An 18,765-nucleotide genomic window follows, 5' to 3' on the forward strand; every position below is an offset into this window, starting at 1 on the left:
CTCCTGGAAAGTACTAATTCTCATTTTTTTCTTTTGACTCCACATTTCCCACATACCTGATTTGTGTAAAGTAACTTGTGCATTTGTTTTTATTTAGCATCCTAATTTAGATGTGTTTTCTATAAAAATATGTAGCGATTACTATGAATTTACTGAGTATACTTAGGCATTGGAGATAGACCAGTTTACAGTTTGTTGCTATAATCAAAAAAAGGGGAGATCATGAACATTAAGGCAATGGGATGGGCACAGAGACGTAATAGTGTTTGATTGGAATCGGACATGAAGATAAGGGGAGGAGTTAAAGCTTACTCTGGGGAAACCGGGTTCCTTTTATGTGCAGATACCTGGATGGCAGTATGAGAAACTGAGTTGGAAACATGAGAAAATAAAGTGGGTTTAATGGGAGAAAATAGTTGTTTGTTGTTTTTTTTTAAAGAGTGCTTAGTGTTTATTAGACATAGTAGTATATATTACCTGTAGATTATTCATGTGCAAGGCAGATGCTTTTTTAAAATGTTTTTTAATTGGAGTATAATTACTTTACAGTGTTGTGTTAGTTTCTGCTGTGAATCAGCTATATGTATAATATATTCCCTCCCTCTTGAACCTCCCTGCCACCCACCCCTATCCCACCCCTCTAGGTCATCAGAGCATGGAGCTGAGCTCCTCATGTTATACAGTAGCTTCCCATTAGTTACCTGTTTTACTCATGGTCGTGTATATATGGCAGTGCCACTCTCTCAATTCGTCCCAGCCTCTCCTTCCCATACTGTGTCCGCAAGTCTGTTCTTTGACTGCAACTCTATTCCTGCCTTGCAAATAGGTTCATCAGTACCATTTTTCTAGATACCATATGTATGTTTTTCTCTTTCTGACATGCTTCACTCTGTGTGTCAGACTCTGGGTTCATCCACGTCACCAGATGACCAATAAAAATTCAGTTCTGAGAATGTTGTAATTAAGGTACCTATGTGATCCAAGAATGAGAGATACTATACATAGGAAGCTCTTGAGAGAGACCGTAACTGTATGCATGTATTTACTGTGGACTCAAGGCAGTAGTTAAAGCCGCAGACATCAACTACGCAGAAGGGTTACAGGTAGAAGAATTGATCAACATTACCAGATTCTGGAGAGGCTTAGTTAAGATAAGGATTGAGGATTTGTCAGAAGGAAGGGAGTTGTAATGGTCATCTCTGTTCTCAGAGGGCTAATGATTTTCTGCATCCTTGTTTGTGATCTAGGTGTTTTTTTTTTTAGATTTCTGTGTCTTAATACTGAATATACTTTTAAATGTGAAAACATTAATCAGTATTAAATAATAAATAAAACTTGCTCAGATAATTTATTATTTCCAATTTGTTCTCCTTGTTTTCTTAAAATGACATTTATAGGCAGGATTCAATTTTAATTGGGGGAAAAAAAAGACTGATTTTAATCAGCAAAGGAGATAAGCAAAATGTGATGCAGACTTTGATGCCTTGTTGATATATTTAGATAAAATTAATTAGGAGAAAAATGAATGCTAGTCTTCTTTTCCGTTGATAAAAAGGTATTTTATCAAAACGTATTTTTTTTCTTTGTTTTTTGTTTTTTATATTTATGGGGATATAGTTGATAAACACTATTGTATTAGTTTCAGGTTGTACAGTAAAGTGAATCTGTTCTGTATATCATATACCCACTCTTTTTTAGGTTCTTTTCCCATATAGGCCATTATAGCATATTGAATAGAGTTCCCTGTGGTATACATTAGGTCCTTATTAGTTATCTATTTTATATATAGTAGTGTGTAAATGTTAATCTCAATCTTCCAATTTATCCTTCCCCTTTCCTAACCGCCCCCCCACCCCCACATAACCACAAGTTTATTTTCTACATCTGTGACTATTTCAGTTTTGTAAATAAGTTTATTTGTACACTTTTTTTTAGATTCAACATAAAAGCGGTATCATATAATATTTGTCTTTCTCTGTCTGACTTCACTTAGTATGACAAAGAATACAGGATGGAAAAGGGAGAAAGAGTCATTTATAGTGGAGAAGCCTGAAGTGCTACCTCGGCCAGGTGACCAGGGTTAACATTCACAGTGATAAGCTATGTTGATAGTCTGTGCCCAAACTGAGGGACATCCTACAAAATAATCTGGCTAGTACTTCTCAAAACTGTCAAAGTCATCAGGAACAATGAAGTCTGAGAAACTAAGGAGACATGATGATTAAATGTAATGTGATAGCCTGGATGGATGGCTCAGACTGTAAAGCATCTGTCTACAATGCGGGAGACCCGGGTTTGATCCCTGGGTCGGGAAGATCCGCTGGAGAAGGAAATGGCAATCCACTCCAGTACTATTGCCTGGAAAATCCCATGGACAGAGAAGCCTGGTAGGCTACAGCCCATGGGGTTGCAAAGAGTTGGACACGATTGAGCGACTTCACCTTCACTTCAGCCTGGATGGAATACTAGGACAGAAAGAGGACATTATGTGAAAACTAAGAAAACCCAAATAAAATATGGACTTTAGTTAATAAAAATGTATCCCTATTGACTCATTATATATGACAAGTGTACCATAGTAATATAATAAGAAACTGAGTACAGGGTATATGCTAACTCTCTGTAATATTCTTGTTATTTTTCTGTTAATCCAAAACTATTGTAAAATAAAATAATTTATTAAGTGTTCTTTTTAAAAAGGCCTGGAAATTACCTGGCATATATAGGCATTCAACAAGTGGTAGCTTTTTTATTTTTTAAATGATTTTTGCCATTTTGAAAAATAAAGGAAACATTTTTTTTGTTTTAATTTGAATTTTTTTGATTACTTATGAGTCGGGACCATTTTTTAAAGCTTCTCTTCGCTTTTTATATTCATGCCCTTTATCTGGTTCAGTCAAGCTGTATTCTTTTTACTTTTTTGGCCATACCGCATGACCTGTGGGATCTTAGTTCCCTGACCAGGGATTAAACATGGCCCACTGTGGTGAAAGCACTGAGTCCTAACCACTGGGCAACCAGGGAATTCCCTCAAAGTATATACTCAATAGTAAAATGTAAATACTGGTTTCTCTCAGTTCATAATTAATGAACGTTCATTATGTTATTTTTTGCTTCACTGTACTTCATTATTTGGAGGCTGAGCATTTCATATGTGTTCTTTATTTTATTTAATTAATTAATTTATTTTAATTATTTTTTAATTATTTTTTAAATTTTATTTTATTTAGCTTTACAATATTGTATTGGTTTTGCCATATATCAAAATGAATCTGCCACAGGTATACATAAATAAATACACATTCATTTTAAAAAAAAGATTTGTGGCTAAAGATTTATGCTTTTGGTACCTTGATGGTTTTCATTTTTTGCTTAAGATATATTATGATTATCATTGGCATTTTAATTTTTCACTTTCCACTTATTTTAAGTATAAATATCTAAGTTAAAATATTTTAATAATTGCTTAAATTTATGTTACTAAATTTAGACCCATATAGTGAAACTTCTGAATAGTTAACTGATAGCACTACCAGATGACAATTGAAATGTTTTTCTCAGATGATGAATGGAAGTCTCAGTTTGGCATAGAGTGACAGTTCAGGGATATAAGTGTATAATGATTGGAAGATTATTAACAATTCTAAGGGCACAAAGAGGCTCTCTCTACCTTGGGATATTAAGAATGGTTTCACAAAGAGGTGCTACTTTAAAAGTTAGAGTTAGCAAATGTGAGTAAACATATAGACTTATTCATTTATATAAACATGATAAACATTTTCCAGATCCTGTTTTGATATTTTGGGGGCAATGTGTGGGTATTATGGTCAGTATGTAGAAACTTACTCACTTGAAGCTAGGGACAGATGAATTTGCAAACTGACCATGAGGGACTCTGTGAAAAGAAACATCAGGTTTATTCAGAACTAAAATGAAAAACCAGTCTGTGTTAAAAGAGGGTTTATTACACATTATATGCTAAATTTCCTGTGACTGTAATTAAGCTGAATTTTTAGAAAATCTATGGTATCACTTGAGTTTTTAAGATAATTGCTTTTTGAAAACAACTTTCATTTGGGAGTAATTTCAAACTTAAAAACAATTGCAAAAATAAAAGTACAAAGAATGTCTTATACTTTTCATCTAAATTTACCTGTTAATATTTCCCCATTTGCTTTATTATTTATGATCTCTTTTTATAAATAACTAGACAATGGATACATAAATACACCCTTTTTTCCAGAGCCCATGAGATAAGTTCTGTACATTCTGTTACCCCTAAATACTTCAGAAAGGGATATTCTCTTACATAACCTCAGCATAGCTATTAACTTTGTAAATTTACATTGATAACAGTGCTTTTTTCTAATCTACCATTCATATTCCAGTTGGTAGTTGACCTAGTGTCCTCTACTGTAAGGTCCAGTCTAGAGCCAAGTTTTATATTTAGTTGTTATGTTGCCTTTGATTTCTTTAATTTGCAGCATATCCAGTTTTTCTCTCTCATGACTAACATTTTTGAAGAACACAGGCCCTTTCCCTTCTCTCTTTTTAGTAGAAAATTCCTTGTTGTTTTTTTTTTTTTTTTGCATTTGTGTATTGTTTGTTAGTGATTAGATTGAGGTTATGATTCATGGCCAAAATGAAGACGATGTAGTGCCTCTCTCTTGATGTCAATCTGGAGGTACCTACTATCCGTCAGTCCTTCATTGATGAGGCCATTCGGTCAAGTGGTTCCTGATTTCCTTATATAATTATTATCCTTCGTGACAGCTGACGGGTGACACTGCAAATATCCTGCCCTTTATTAAAATTCTTTCCCTAGATTTAGTATCTATTGAAGACTCTTGATTGATTTATTCTTTACCACTAAATTTGCAAAAGATGATTTTCAAAATTTCCTCCACATTTGTCAGTCAACACCAGTGTTCTACTCTTAGCAAGAAATCTCTTTTTCCATTAGTTGACTAATTAATTATCAGTATGGATCCATGAATTTCTCTTTTCCCCTAATGGTTTACAAATCATTACCATACTTAAATTATTTTGGTTATAAATTGCCCCAGAGTTGAAGGGCTCCCCTTCGAGTTGGCTCAGTGACATGCAGCTATTCTTTTGAGTGAAGGGCGAAACACTTCCTACTTTCTAATATAACGAAATGTTGTAGGCTCATCTTTTGCCCACTTTGTCCCAGCCACACAGTCAGCAGTTTCTCCAAGGGTCCCTGATTCCTTTCAGTGATCAAGAGCTGGATGCAAAGTACGAAGAGTTGTACTTTGCTCCTGTGGGATCTGTGCATTTTAGCCTTTCAATGCACAGAGGAAGGAAATACTTTTATACACACATATGAATAAACATAAGTACATCCATGTATTTATGAAGTCATGAGTTGATATATACTTCAGATCCAAAACATTCCTAGAGTACTGTTTCTTGCTTCCCTCATATCACATTTGCATTTTCCCTCAGATGGTAGAGAATCTGCTTGTAATGCAGGAAACACGAGTTCGATCCCTGGGTTGGGAAGATCCCCTGGAGAAGGGGAATGGCTTTCCCACTCCAGTATTCTTGCCTGGAGAATTCCCTGGACAGAGAAGCTTGGCAAGCTACAGTCAGTCCTTGGGGTTGCAGAGAGCCAGACACGACTGAGTGACTTAACACTTTTCTATAGTGAGAACATGACTCCTCACACTTTGTTTAATCCTTGAATGCATCTGAAATAGTCTTAGAATGTTTTATAATATCATTATAATAAAATAATGAGGATTATTTTTCAAATCCACCTGATAACCTGCCTCAGCCCTGCCCAGTTACTTGGGTTGGTTTTATTTTCCCTTTTCCTTTGGTTATACTACTCATTTGAAATAAAGTTAGATTTGTTTCAGTTCGCTTTCACTTTTAGGTGTTCTTCCTATTTGGGATGTTTTTAAACTAAGTATTTTGAACGGCCAAGAAAAGCCTAATTATTTGCATTTTACCTGGAAAGGAGGGACTTCGATTTATGGGAAATCTTTTAAGTACCAAGAACTTTCACATAAGTCATCTCATTTAGTCTTCATCATAATCTGAAAGAGGGAATCACTTAATGGATGAAAAAACCTAAGTCCGGGAATGTTAAGAAACTTCCCCAAGGTTGCATAGCAAATTAGGTATAGTAAACATAATACCTTTTGAGCTTCTGCTGTGTTTCAGATATTGGGCTAACTTTTTGCAAAATAATTTTTTATTGAAGTATAGTTGATTTGCAATGTTGTGTTAGCTTCAAGTGTACAACAAAGTGAATCAGTTATGCATATACCCACTCTTTTATAGATTCTTTTCCCATATAGGTCTTTAGAGTATTGAGTAGAGCTCACTGTGCTATACTATAGGTCCTTATTATATATTTTATATGTAGTAGTATGTATATGTCAATCCCAGTCTCAATTTATCCCTTCCCCCTGGTAACCATAAGTTTGTTTTCTACATGTCTGACTCTGTTTCTGTTTTGTGAGTAAGTTCATTCGTACCTTTTTTTTTTAATAAGATTCCACATACAGTCAATATGGGGCTTCGCGTGTGGCACTAGTGGAAAAGAACCTGCCTGCTAGTGCAGGAGATGTAAGAGACGTGGGTTTGGTCCCTGGGTTGGGAAGATCCCCTGGAGGGAGGGCATGGTAACCCACTCCAGTATTTTTGCCCGGAGAATCCCATGGACAGAGGAGGCTGGCGGGCTACAGTCCATAGGATCTCACAGAGTTGGACACGACTGAAAGTGACTTAGCACGCAAGCACATAAGCAGTATATAATATTTGTCTTTCTCTGGCTTACTTCAGTCAGTATGATGATCTCTAGATCCATCCATGTTGCTGCAGCTGGCATTATTTCATTCTTTTTTGTGGCTGAGTAATATTCCATTGTATATATGTACCATATCATCTTTATCCACTCTGTTGACGGTCATTTAGGTTGCTTCCATGTATGACTGCTGTAAGTAGTGCTGCAATGAACATTGTGCTGCATATATCCTTTTTTTTTAAATTTTATTTTATTTTTAAACTTTACAATATTGTATTAGTTTTGCCAAATATTGAAATGAATCTGCCACAGGTATACCTGTGTTCCCCATCCTGAACCCTCCTCCCTCCTCCCTCCCCATACCCTCCCTCTGGGTCGTCCCAGTGCACCAGCCCCAAGCATCCAGTATTGTGCATCGAATATGCACTGGCGACTCATTTCATACATGATATTATACATGTTTCAATGTCATTCTCCCAAATCTCCCCACCCTCTCCCTCTCCCTCAGAGTCCATAAGACTGATCTATACATCAGAGGGTATATGCCCAGTAGTGGGATTGCTGGGTCATATGGTAGTTCTATTTTTAGTTTTTTAAGGAACCACCATACTGTTCTCCATAATGGTTGTACCAATTTACATTCCCACTAACACTGTAGGAGGGTTCCCTTTTCTCGACACTCTCTCCAGCATTTATTGTTCGTAGATTTTTTGTTTTTGATGATGGCCATTCTTACTGGTGTGAGGTGATATTGTAGTTTTTGTATCTATCTAATAATTAGTGATGTTGAACATCTTTTCATGTGTTTGTTGACCATCTGTACGTCTTTGGAGAAATGTCTGTTTAATTCTCCCCATTTTTGGATTGGGATGTTTGGTTTTTTGATATTGAGCTGCGTGAGCTGTTTGTATATTTTGGAGATTAATCCCTTGTCAGGACTTGTACTAATTTTTGCCCTTCTAATAATAAGAAAACCCATTACTCTGTTGATTACCAACAATGAATATTTATTAATATTTTTATAAAAAATTGATAGTTAATGACTTACACATTATACAAAGTTCAATAAGTGTAATTACGGTAAGTCTTCTCCCTTTCATAACCAGCTGCCTAGTGTACCTTCCTAGAGTCATTTACTAGGATTTGCTTCGTAAGTATCCTTCCAGACATTGTGTACCTGGCTTTTTTAAAAAAAAAAAAAAACCTGTAGTTGTTTGACAGGTTAAAGTAACTATCTTGCTGTTTTGATCTTTAATTATTAGTGAAAGTGAACGTGTTCCACATATTTATTGATTATTTGTATTTCTTGTATGAAGTGCCTGTTCATCCCCTTTGCCCATTTAAAATTTAGAATCACCTCTTTCTGATTTTGAGAGTTCTTTGTATACAGTACAAAGATGCAAATTTTTGTCATTTTATAGTTTTCCCTTAGTTTTGTGAATTTTATTTTACTTTTTAGTGGATATTTTCAGTTTTCACATGGGAATATTTATAACCTTTAGTTTACTTACTAATTTACAGCTTCGTTTTTATGTTTGGGCTTCCCTGGTGGCTCAGTCGGTAAAGTGTCTGCCTGTAATGCGGGAGACCCGGGTTTGATCCCTGGGTTGGGAAGATCCCCTGGAGAAGGAAATGGCAATCCACTCCAGTACTCTTGCCTGGAAAATTCCATGGACTGAGGAACCTGGTAGGCTACAGTCCATGGGGTTGCAAAGAGTCAGACACAACTGTGTGACTTCACTTTATGTTTAATTCCGATCTGTTCGAAATTGATTTTGAATTCTGGTCAGAGATCGTTTTATTCCACATGTTATTTGGTGTTGGAGTTATTTTCCTTTTCCCATAGTACTCGGATCTAGTTCCTGACTGCCAATCAATCCTGGGAAAGAGCTGGAAAATTGAGTAGTTTTTGCCAGATTGCCTGTCTTGGGTTGGACAGTCAACTGTACTATGGGTGTTGGTGCCATCTAGTGTTGGAGACAGAAAAGGGTATCTGTGGAATGCTCTGTAATCCACCATATTCAGTTGGGCAAAGGAGTTTAGTGAGTTGTGCATATTTGCTTCACACTAAGAAATGACTTTGAAAATGACTTTATATATAAGAGGATTTTGAATTCAGGCACAACATATTAAATCAAGCAAATGCTTGAATCATGCTATGATAAACATTATGAAGTGACCTTGAAGATTCCCCCAAACATGTATTGAGCGAAAACTTAAAAGTTTTCAAAGATTTGTTCAAAACCTAATGATTATTTAATTCCAAATTTTAAAATGCTTTGGATATTTTGTAATATCTATTTTGGATTATAATATAAGAAATCAACATTTATTTAGTTCTTATTGAATAGTATCACTTTCAGTTTCTTTATGGTTTGTACTATTCATTTTTAGCAGCTTATATGAAATTGTTTATAGACCTTAGAATGTTCATTATTTTTTGGTTATTTGTAGCTTGTTCATTTTCTAGAATACAGTCTTTGTTCATGTCTTAGGTTCAATTCAGTAATTAATGCTGAAGTGCTATAATTTAGTCCATAGAGGGCATTATATTACAGCGTATGGTGTTAAGCGTTATAATTTAATCCCTTTCAGTAATGGGACATATGTTGAGTTTCATACTTTTGTATAGCTCAGAATAATTAAATTTTGAAGTAAGTGTAAAACTACTCTGTAACTATAACTTTTTTTATTATAAATTCCTGTTGTCCATTGCTGGAAAGTAGAAATAATTTTTTTAGTTATTAAGAATTGTATACTAGCAACTGCCAATTTAGAGAGTAGCACTTCAACCCAAATGATCCCTTCTTTCTCATCTTATTTGCCTTCATCTCTAAATATCACAAAGCAAACAAAGCAAAACAAAAACTTGAGTTTTTTCTGGGGTTCAGAATTAGAGGAAGGAAAGAAATGGAAAAGGAGGACTATGTTGCAAGAGGTGGCCTGGGAGGTCTTACAGGTTAAATATTGCTGCCTACTCCAAAATACAGACTTCTGCTGTCCGAAATCCTAGATTGAACCAAGTCAAGTACCAGAAGATGTGAATAATATGAATGGTAAATACCTTTTGTCTCAAGAATTCTTTTTTCCTTCTCACATTAGTGTAGTAATCTCTGACTTGAAAACAGTGTTTGGGCGATGTTTTTGAGTGCATTATTCTAATGCTAAAGTAGTTACTGGCCTTCAGTCTTAAGGAATTCATTATTAGAAAATACTACTTTGGAAATGTTACATAGTTAGTGAATAGTTTCTGATTTCTAACTACTGCAGGAAGAGGCCAGAGATTTTTAGCTGTGATATGACGTGGTGACAGTGTTCTCAAATATCACATTTTCCAAGGGTCCAGTGAGGAGAATTTAAAGTTAAATATTAACTTTTTATCTGAGAATACTAGACTCTTTAAAAATTGCTTGCTTTATTTGTGTTTGCAGTTAGAGAGGCAGAGAGGGAAAGGAACTGAGTTCTTTATTCAGGCCACTTCTGATATGATCACGGGTTTTTTGCAGCCCCAGTTTTACAGCAAGTTCTAATATATATACATATATATATTATATATATATATAAAACATATATATATGTTATACTATTTCATTGTAGCTAATCTTCTGAAGTATGTAGTTTCCTCATGTAGGCTCCATTCTTTATACTTCAGCATATAAAGCATTTAAAAATATATGTTGCCTTTCCTGCTAAAGTCAAATGATAGTGTTAGTTAAACCAGTTATGAAATGTTAGTAAAGATAAAATATTCTGTACTGGAATGAATGTCAGTTTTATAATTTTATAATAAAAATTTTAGAAATTCCTTTGATTTGTTTTTGTATTTATCAGTAAAATTTTATTTTGGTCTTATGTCACTTTCCCAAAGCAAATGATATAATTAGCATGTGAATATTTCTCCTCAAGCAAAGAGTCTATTAATAGTACCTGCAGTGGTGCCTAATAGATATTTATTGAAAGATTGAGTTGGAGCAGGTGGTGATTACAAAGAAGTGTATATTTACAAGTCTCTGGATTTCTGTAATTGAAAAAGAAGAAAAAGCATTACATTAGAAATAGAATAAAAACTTTTTTCTATTTAAATAATTTATATTCAAGAAACAGTAATAATTTAACTTTTGAGATTCTCTTGTCATACCCTTATAAGGGTGCAAAATGCTGATAATTTAGGAAAAAGTAAAAAGAGAATGCATTTGCAAGACTTGAAATTTAAGCTATTACCCTTCTTTGGATCAGTCCATTTTTATCTTTTCAGGTAATCATTAATTTTAAAGTTTTAAATGAGGCTGGAAAGCAGCAGCAGAATTCCCCTATCAAGAAAAAAAGCAAGAACCGAATGTGGTCTTCACGTGTATTACAGATATATTCAGTGATTAACTCTGCCAGAACAACCCTCTTTTCTCTCCTTTCTTTTGGTAGCTTGCCTCCCACCCCACCCCACCCTACAAAAGTAGCTCCATTGGGTGTGAGCAACAAGCAAAAGACTAGAACAATAAGCAGATAGAAGAAGGCGGTAGTGCCTGGGCATTCGTAGCCTAGTTACAGATTGCACTGCGTCAGACTGTACCACACCCAGAAGGCGTCAGGTGACTTCAGTCCTGCTGCAGTTGTGCAGCAGAGGAGACTGCAGGCTTCGGTTGAGGAAACGGGTATTTCATGTCTCAGGGGGTAGATTTTCACAGTTGCAGCTTTTCTGCTGGTATGCATAATTGATAATTGCATCTGTAGGGCAGATTGTGACAAGAGATGGACGGTCAGAAGAAAAATTGGAAGGACAAGGGTATATCTGCTTTTTAATCTTTTGTTCATTTTTTATGTGACCAATAATGTATTTCTATGAATAACCTTTGCAATTTAGATATATTTTGGATTGAAAATGAAGTCGAATAAGGGTTTAAGAGTAAAGGATTAAATCAGCTATTTCAAATGTTTTTGCATTTGGCTGTGTATGAGAAAATGTCATGCTGTTCTGTTTCACTGGCATTCGATTTCGTCTTTGCAGTCCTATCGTTGCTTAGGTTCTGTTCTTAAATCTTTGATGTTTTAAACAATGTCCTTTTAACAGGATTTCATTTGGTCACTTGAGTGTGATAAATCTACATAGGCATGTTTGTATTCCATAATGACATATTTTCTGTGACTCAGTATTTTTTTTTTTTTAAAGCTGACTTGGTGTAGTTGAAATTCTATCCAAAGATTTGTAGGTAGCAAGATTCTGTGTTTGCACTAAGCCTGTTTTCTTCTTTGGAAATATTATTGAACCTTTAAAGTTATTACCAGTTACCTTTTAATTAGATTATAATTTTGTATGTCTTAAAACATTTAAAATATATACACAGTAGTTTTAACTGTGTATCTATATTTAAGTCAGTAACCTTTGTCCTTGTACTAACCAATCAGTGATCTTGATCCCCTTTCCTCCCCCTTGAAAGCCCAGATCCTTTCAAGTCTCAGTGGATCTGGGTTGTGTAAGAATTTAAGCTCGTGAGTGTAATGAATATTTTAAAAATATTTTATTATGTAGATGGTTAAATGTGCCATTTTAAGGAAAAAGGAAAGTGGTAGACTGTATATCTGACCTTATAATAAATTACCTTAAAAATTGTTAGAGCTGTTTTTAAGTAGTCTGATTAGACATTCCATACAAGCAATTTTTTGGCCACATTCAAGTTTTATAATTAAAAAAAGTATTTCTGTAGCAGAATTGTTAGCAGGATTGGTGGTAAATGTATAGTAAAAGCAGTATATGGAGCTAATTACAATATCTTTAAAAATTTGGTCAGTAAAGTATTGTGGGGAAATGGTGAGCTTAAGATTGAGGTCATATTGAGACATTGGAAAGAGTTTATAGTTAACACTTAAAGAACAAAAAACAATAATAGTTTGATTTTTTTTTTACCTTTATGGTTTCCTTACATAGGAATTTAATGAAGAGAAGGATTTTTATTCATCTTTCTGACCATTAGCATTACAAAGTAAAAGTAAATTGCTTTATTAGGTTTTGTTAAGTAAAAACATCAGTAGGGGTAACAATACAATAAATATAGACTTTAAAAATAGGTGAAAAGTCACATTACAGCCTTCTTAGCAACCATTAAGGCTCTGTATTAATAATTTGAATGTTAGACCATTTAACAACGTCTTAAGTTCTTTATTTGCTGAACTAATTTAGGAATACTTTGATATTGGAGAAATTAAGATTGAGTATAATCCATATTATACCAGAGATTTATTTTGATTATTTTCAGGCACTATATATAAAATCAAATTTATTCTGAAATATCTCTGGAGAGCCTCATTTTGTATGTAAGTGGAATTGCCTGATACTTTTTTTAGTGCCTGTCTTTGGCTTTTTTGCGTGGGAAGACTAACTTTACCTATTGTTTGTATTCATTTGTTAAGTTATATTTTAGTGTTTATCAGCAGCTAATTTTAATGTTGCAGATTAGAGGTTATGACTTAAGTGGAAATCAGTGAGAAGCTGAAACTACCATGGAGTGAGTTTTTCTTCATTTTATGAAAAGTGTGACAATAGAGGAAAGAATCTAATCTAAGCTCTCTAGGTATACTAAACAAAAAACAGTCTTAAGCCCATACATATATTTTTCTACTCCCTTACCACCCCTATTCATCTAGTTGTCACATCTAATGATGGTAATATATAAGGGTATAAAGAAATGAGATATTCTGATTTCAATGTTTAAAATTTGGTTTTGGTTTTGGTTTTGCTGATTAACTAGTGTTGAAGACATTTTATCTTTCAGGCTAAGCCCCATGTAATAATTTATATTATTTTATATATTTTTCATATTGGGTTTTCTATTGTTCTTAGTGGAATACTTATAACAAATTAAATCTATGAAGTACTTGACCATTGAGGTTAATTTGAAAAGCACTGATTAAGACAGTCAAAAGATTTTTAAAGAGCCCAAAATAGAAGGAATAGATTTGGGGATTTGGGTGGGGTGGGAGAATGATTTAACCACTAAACAAGGTATAATAGAGCTTTCTGGGTAGGACAGAATAGAATGTTTATAGGATAGTAGCTGCAAGATAAGATTGGTATGATTAAAGAATGTAGAAGATTTGTAAGATCTAGGTCAGGTTTCCTCAAAGTTCCCTGAAGAGAAGAATTACCTTCTTTTTTGTAAGGATTCCTGTGATCCTGTTCAGATCTAACCAAATCAGAACTTATAAGGGAAGAGTGTGGCAATATATTAAGCATCTTGACACTAGGGTTATAACACCATTTATGTTATAATCAGACACATTTAGAAAACCCCAATCTATGTTTTCAGGTTTCTTTCTGTGGTTTTTCTTAGTGTGTGATTTTGGCCAGAGTAAGAAACTTAACTTTATTTTTGTCTTCATTTTCCTCTTTTGCATGATTTTTGGTGTACCAGTGTTGATGTTCTCTGGTTTTATGAAAAGATACTCTGGGTCAGATTGCAGAAGACACTGCAGTCTTTGGATTTTATCATAAAAGGAGTGAAGAGCTTTTGGAAGCTTTAAAGACTGTTTTGGGGTGCTATATAAGATAAATTGGAGAAGGACTTAGACGCAGAAGGGGATGACTGTATTTGTGCCCACATTTAAAGCAAATAGTGCCTAGATTTGGCCTGAAATAAGAATGAAAAGGGGGTGACAGGTTTGAGAAACTTAGAGAAGAGTACTTGACATTTGACATAGATTTGTGGGAATAGGGTGAGTGAGGGAGGGACTTGGAGGACAACATGAAATTTCAGAGTGAAAGTTTGGCAATGCTCGTGCTTTAATGTCAGTAGAAATAGAGCTAAAGTAGGTAGAAATGATGCCAAGTTCTGTTTTGGAAACTTACTGAAGCTTAGTGAAATGACAGGCTTAATGATGAATGACTAATTGAGAATTGAATGTAAAGTGAGACAGATGAATACTGTGAGGACATTAGCATAAAAAGAACAGAAGATTAAGTAAGGAAAGCCTAAAACCTATTGAAATAGTGGGGATGTGCAGACCAGGAAGGATCAGGAAGTTAGAGTCCAAGCAGGATGGTAGTGCCTGTTCCCTGATTTTAAGGAAGGAGAGATTTTTCAAGAGAAAATAGAATGGGTGGTTAAAACACTACAGAGAAGTCATTTAATGTGAAGATGGAGGAATGACTGTGGACCCTGTTGAATTTTAGAAATGTGCAACACTACCCATTATTACCAGTGCTTTTGGGATTTGGCAGTTAACATGCTGTAAGTGAACCTTGAGAGAAGTTTGTGTAGAATGGGGACAGAAGTTTTCTAGCATTTAAATCTAGTTTGATTGTAAGGCAAGACAGATTGACTTAGGACCATTTCTGGAGTTTAGGGCTCTCTTTACTGTTGCTAAGTTGCTTTCAGTTTCTTTCAAAGCGTAAGGTTACTGAGTATGTGGATATAGGCATATGCTTATACTGACATTTAGGTAGAGAGAAGAAGGAATCTTGCTGCTTGAAACATGCCTTACGTAACCCCTTACTTAAACCCACCCCCCAAAAAAAATCCTTAGAAGGGAACTTGGGTGTTAATCAATTGAGAGACCTATTGATTAGAGGAAGCCTCCCTGCTTTTCAGTTCTAAACTTAGTTGAAACCCAATGTCGAGTCATTCATTAGCGATTTTTTCTAGTTTTTTTACTGCTTTAGTATTGTTACACTCTGTGTGTGTGTGTGTGTGTGTGTGTGTGTGTATGTTGTAGAGAATCTAGAAGGTCTGTGGAAGAAGGAAGCTATCACTTCACAGAGTGGTTTTGGTGTGTATTTTTAACAGTGGGTGTATGTGTTTGGGGGTTATGTATGGTACAATTTGTTCTGTAATCATTTTTCTCCCACTAAATGGGGAAATACTTTGATTTAAAAACATTCTACATTGTTTTAATGGATGTAGTATTCTAAGTATGCCCTGTTAATCCCATATAGTTAAATATTCAAGTTATTCCTAAAGTTTTCGCAAGTATGAGCAGTGCTAGAACAAATATCAGTTCAGTTCAGTTCAGTCGCTCAGTCATGTCTGACTCTTTGCTACCCCATGGACTGCAGCACGCCAGGCTTCCCTGTCCATCACCAACTCCAGAGCTTACTCAAACTCATGTTCACTGAGTCGGTGATACCGTCCAACCATCTCATCCTCTGTGGTCGTCTTCTCCTCCAGCCTTCAATCTTTTCCAGCATCATGGTCTTTTCAAATGAGTCAGTTCTTCACATCAGGTGGCCAAAGTATTGGAGGTAAATTATTGTTCTTATTCATAATTATTTCCAAATTGCTGGATTATAGTATTTATACTTTTGATTCATGTTGCAAAACTACCCTCCAGAAAGATGCAAATTATTTTGAGCAATGTATAGAAGTACCTGTCCTGAAACCCTGGCTAAAATTAAATACTCCATATACTTTTTTGATGGTTTTAACTCTTTTCTAAGATAGCTATTTTTGTCTGTTTTAAGTAAATTACTTGATGAGAACCAGTTTAAGTTGAAAAAGAGTAAATTTGCAATTTTTTCCTCCTTTATATGGTTTAATTATCTTGAGTGGATAAGTAGTGGGAGCAATGGAAGTATCTTCTCTGTTTTCTATGTTTACCCAAATCTGGGTTCTCCTCATTCCTCACCAGAACTTCTAACTGGCTTTTCTATTAAATCCTATGTATCAAGCCAAACACTTCCTAAAGTATGGCTCTGATTATAGCACTTAAGGGATTTTCCTTTACTTTTCAAATTAAGTTCATACTTCTGCCCTGGACTTTTGAAAGGCATTCATAGTCTAGTCCTAGCCTCTGTAATGCCATCTCCCTTATTCTGCCTCCAGCCACACTAAGGGACTCATTCCCTCAACATGCCTGTTCTTTGCATTTGCTTATGTTTTTCTCTGTCTAAAATCCAATCCAAGTTTTAGGCCCAGTCCTTCCTGAGGTATTCACCTCTCAAGTGGAGATAATCCAGTGTTCCTCAGAACTCCCAATCTCTTGGGTTTCATTCTGTGCCTTCTGTTACAGTTTTACGTATATAGTGGTAAAGAACCTGCTTGCCAATGCAGGTTAGGCGTAAGAGATGCCGGTTCGATTCCTGGGTTGGGAAGATCCCCCGGAGAAGGGAATGGCAATCCACTCCGGTATCCTCGCCTGGAGAATCCCATGGACAGAGGAGCCTGGCAGGCTACAGTCCTTAGGGTCTCAACAGAGTCGGACACAAATAAAACAGCTTAGCACAGCACACACACACACACACACACACACAGAGGTATATGTATAAAATATTGGCTTTTTTTTTCCCCTAGTCTGTAAATTACTTGAAAGCAGAAGAAATAGTGGTGGCCTCATTACTGGGTCTTCTCACTGACTGTGCATAGCTTTGCAACAGAGTGAGAGGATGAGAACTTTGATATTCAGCCAGGTTTACTCCTGTCCTTGAACCATATACATCCATTCTGTGTGTGTGTGTGTGTGTGTGTGTGTGTGTGTGTGTGTGTGTGTGTGTGTGTGTGTGTGTGCGCGTGCGCGCTCAGTCATTCAGTTGTGTCCGACTCTTGGCAACCCCATAGACTGTAGCCCATCAGTTTCCTCTGTCCATGGGATTCTGCAGGCAAGAATACTGGAATGGGTTGCCATGCCGTTTTCCAGGGGATCTTCCTGACCCAGGGATCAAACCTGCATCGCCTGCGTTGGCAGGATTCTTTACCACTGCCACCTGGGACGCCCATACATCCATTCTTGGGAATTTTAAAAAATGTATTTTCAAATGGGAGAAATAAAAGAGAGTCTCCCTACCTTACCCCTTCTTAAAGGAGCAGTTAAGTAACTTAAGCAACTTTTGTGAATCCAGGATTTTTATATTTTACCCATAGATAAGACATCTTAAGAGTCATTTATCCTATTCTAACTAGTCATGTTTTACAGGTCAGAAAAACAGGAAAACTAAAGGGATTGAATTATTTGTTCAGCACTACATAGCTAGTGGCATAGGGTCATCATCAAAGATAATGCTTATTTATGTTACTAGATGTGTGTTTCTGTGTATATAATGTATAAATATATCAATGTGTCTACTTCAGTCTGCTTCATTGTCCTCAAATTTTTAATCCAGTCACATTTTAAGCATTATGTAAGGTATTGATAGACACTAAAATACTGTTGCATCTGTGCTGCCAGTGCAGACACGGGTTTGATTCCTGGGTTGAGAAGATCCTTTGGAGGAGGGCTTCACTCCAGTATTGTTGTCTAGAGAATCCCAGGGACAGAAGAACCTGGCGGGCCACAGTCCATAGGGTCACAAAGAGTTGGACACGACTGAAGCAACTAACACACATGCATACACACACATTGTATGTACTATTGGCCATTTATTCATTGAGCATTTATATTGAGTATGCAATAGATATGTAAGGTTATAGAGGTTTACCTACTAGTGAAGTTCATTCTCTTTTTAAACTAGTAATTTGCTCTGACTTTTCCACCTATTTCAGTTTATTAAGCTTTTCAGATTTCTGGAGTAATGGAACAGTATGTTTCCCACTTATTTTTTATTAGTAGAAAATAGGACTTCTGCAGCACTTTCCTCGTTCTAAGGTTTGGTGCCTATTTCTTGTATTGTGTGAATGCCAGCACATTGCAAGTGAGAAGTTAGAACTATTTTCTGCTGTATTTTTTGGTTCTCTTATGATACAGCTAGAAATGGAATGTGGGATTAAAGGAAGTGTTGAAAACAACATGAACTAATGAATTAAGTAAATTGGTTGGCTAGTTAGGGAACCTCAAAGTTCTCTTAACTCATAGAAGTTTGGATTTTCCTTAGAAGGCAGCAACAATAATAGTAGTTTTACCTTCCTGCAGTATACTGAAACATTTTCTCCTTGAGGATACTTAATATAGGAGAAACAACCACTTAAAGTAAGCTCAAATTTCATGGCAAATAACAGGCCAAAAATTTATTTAAGACTTTATCTTGAAACATAAAACTAACAGTTATGAAACTTAAAATTTAGGTTGTA

General features: G+C 35.5%; 1 protein-coding gene across 6 annotated transcripts in view; it reads left to right on the top strand.

Moving 5' to 3' along the window:
• RTN4 (reticulon 4) overlaps positions 1-18,765 on the top strand; it is a 75,242-nt gene that overhangs the window by 27,432 nt on the left and 29,045 nt on the right. Inside the window, exons 1-3 of one of the 6 annotated variants that reach the window (XM_070379569.1) lie at positions 11,383-11,558; positions 13,027-13,084; positions 15,934-16,007. The exons of 4 other annotated variants lie outside the window; for them this stretch is intronic. In XM_070379569.1, the coding sequence (XP_070235670.1) occupies positions 11,525-11,558; positions 13,027-13,084; positions 15,934-16,007 (166 nt within the window). In that variant the 5' untranslated portion in view covers positions 11,383-11,524. Of the gene's footprint in view, positions 1-11,382; positions 11,559-13,026; positions 13,085-15,933; positions 16,008-18,765 lie in introns of those variants that run through there. One more of the 6 variants, XM_070379570.1, reaches the window with a different exon arrangement.

Source organism: Bos mutus, chromosome 11 (assembly GCF_027580195.1).
Source record: "Bos mutus isolate GX-2022 chromosome 11, NWIPB_WYAK_1.1, whole genome shotgun sequence".
Classification (NCBI taxonomy): domain Eukaryota; kingdom Metazoa; phylum Chordata; class Mammalia; order Artiodactyla; family Bovidae; genus Bos; species Bos mutus.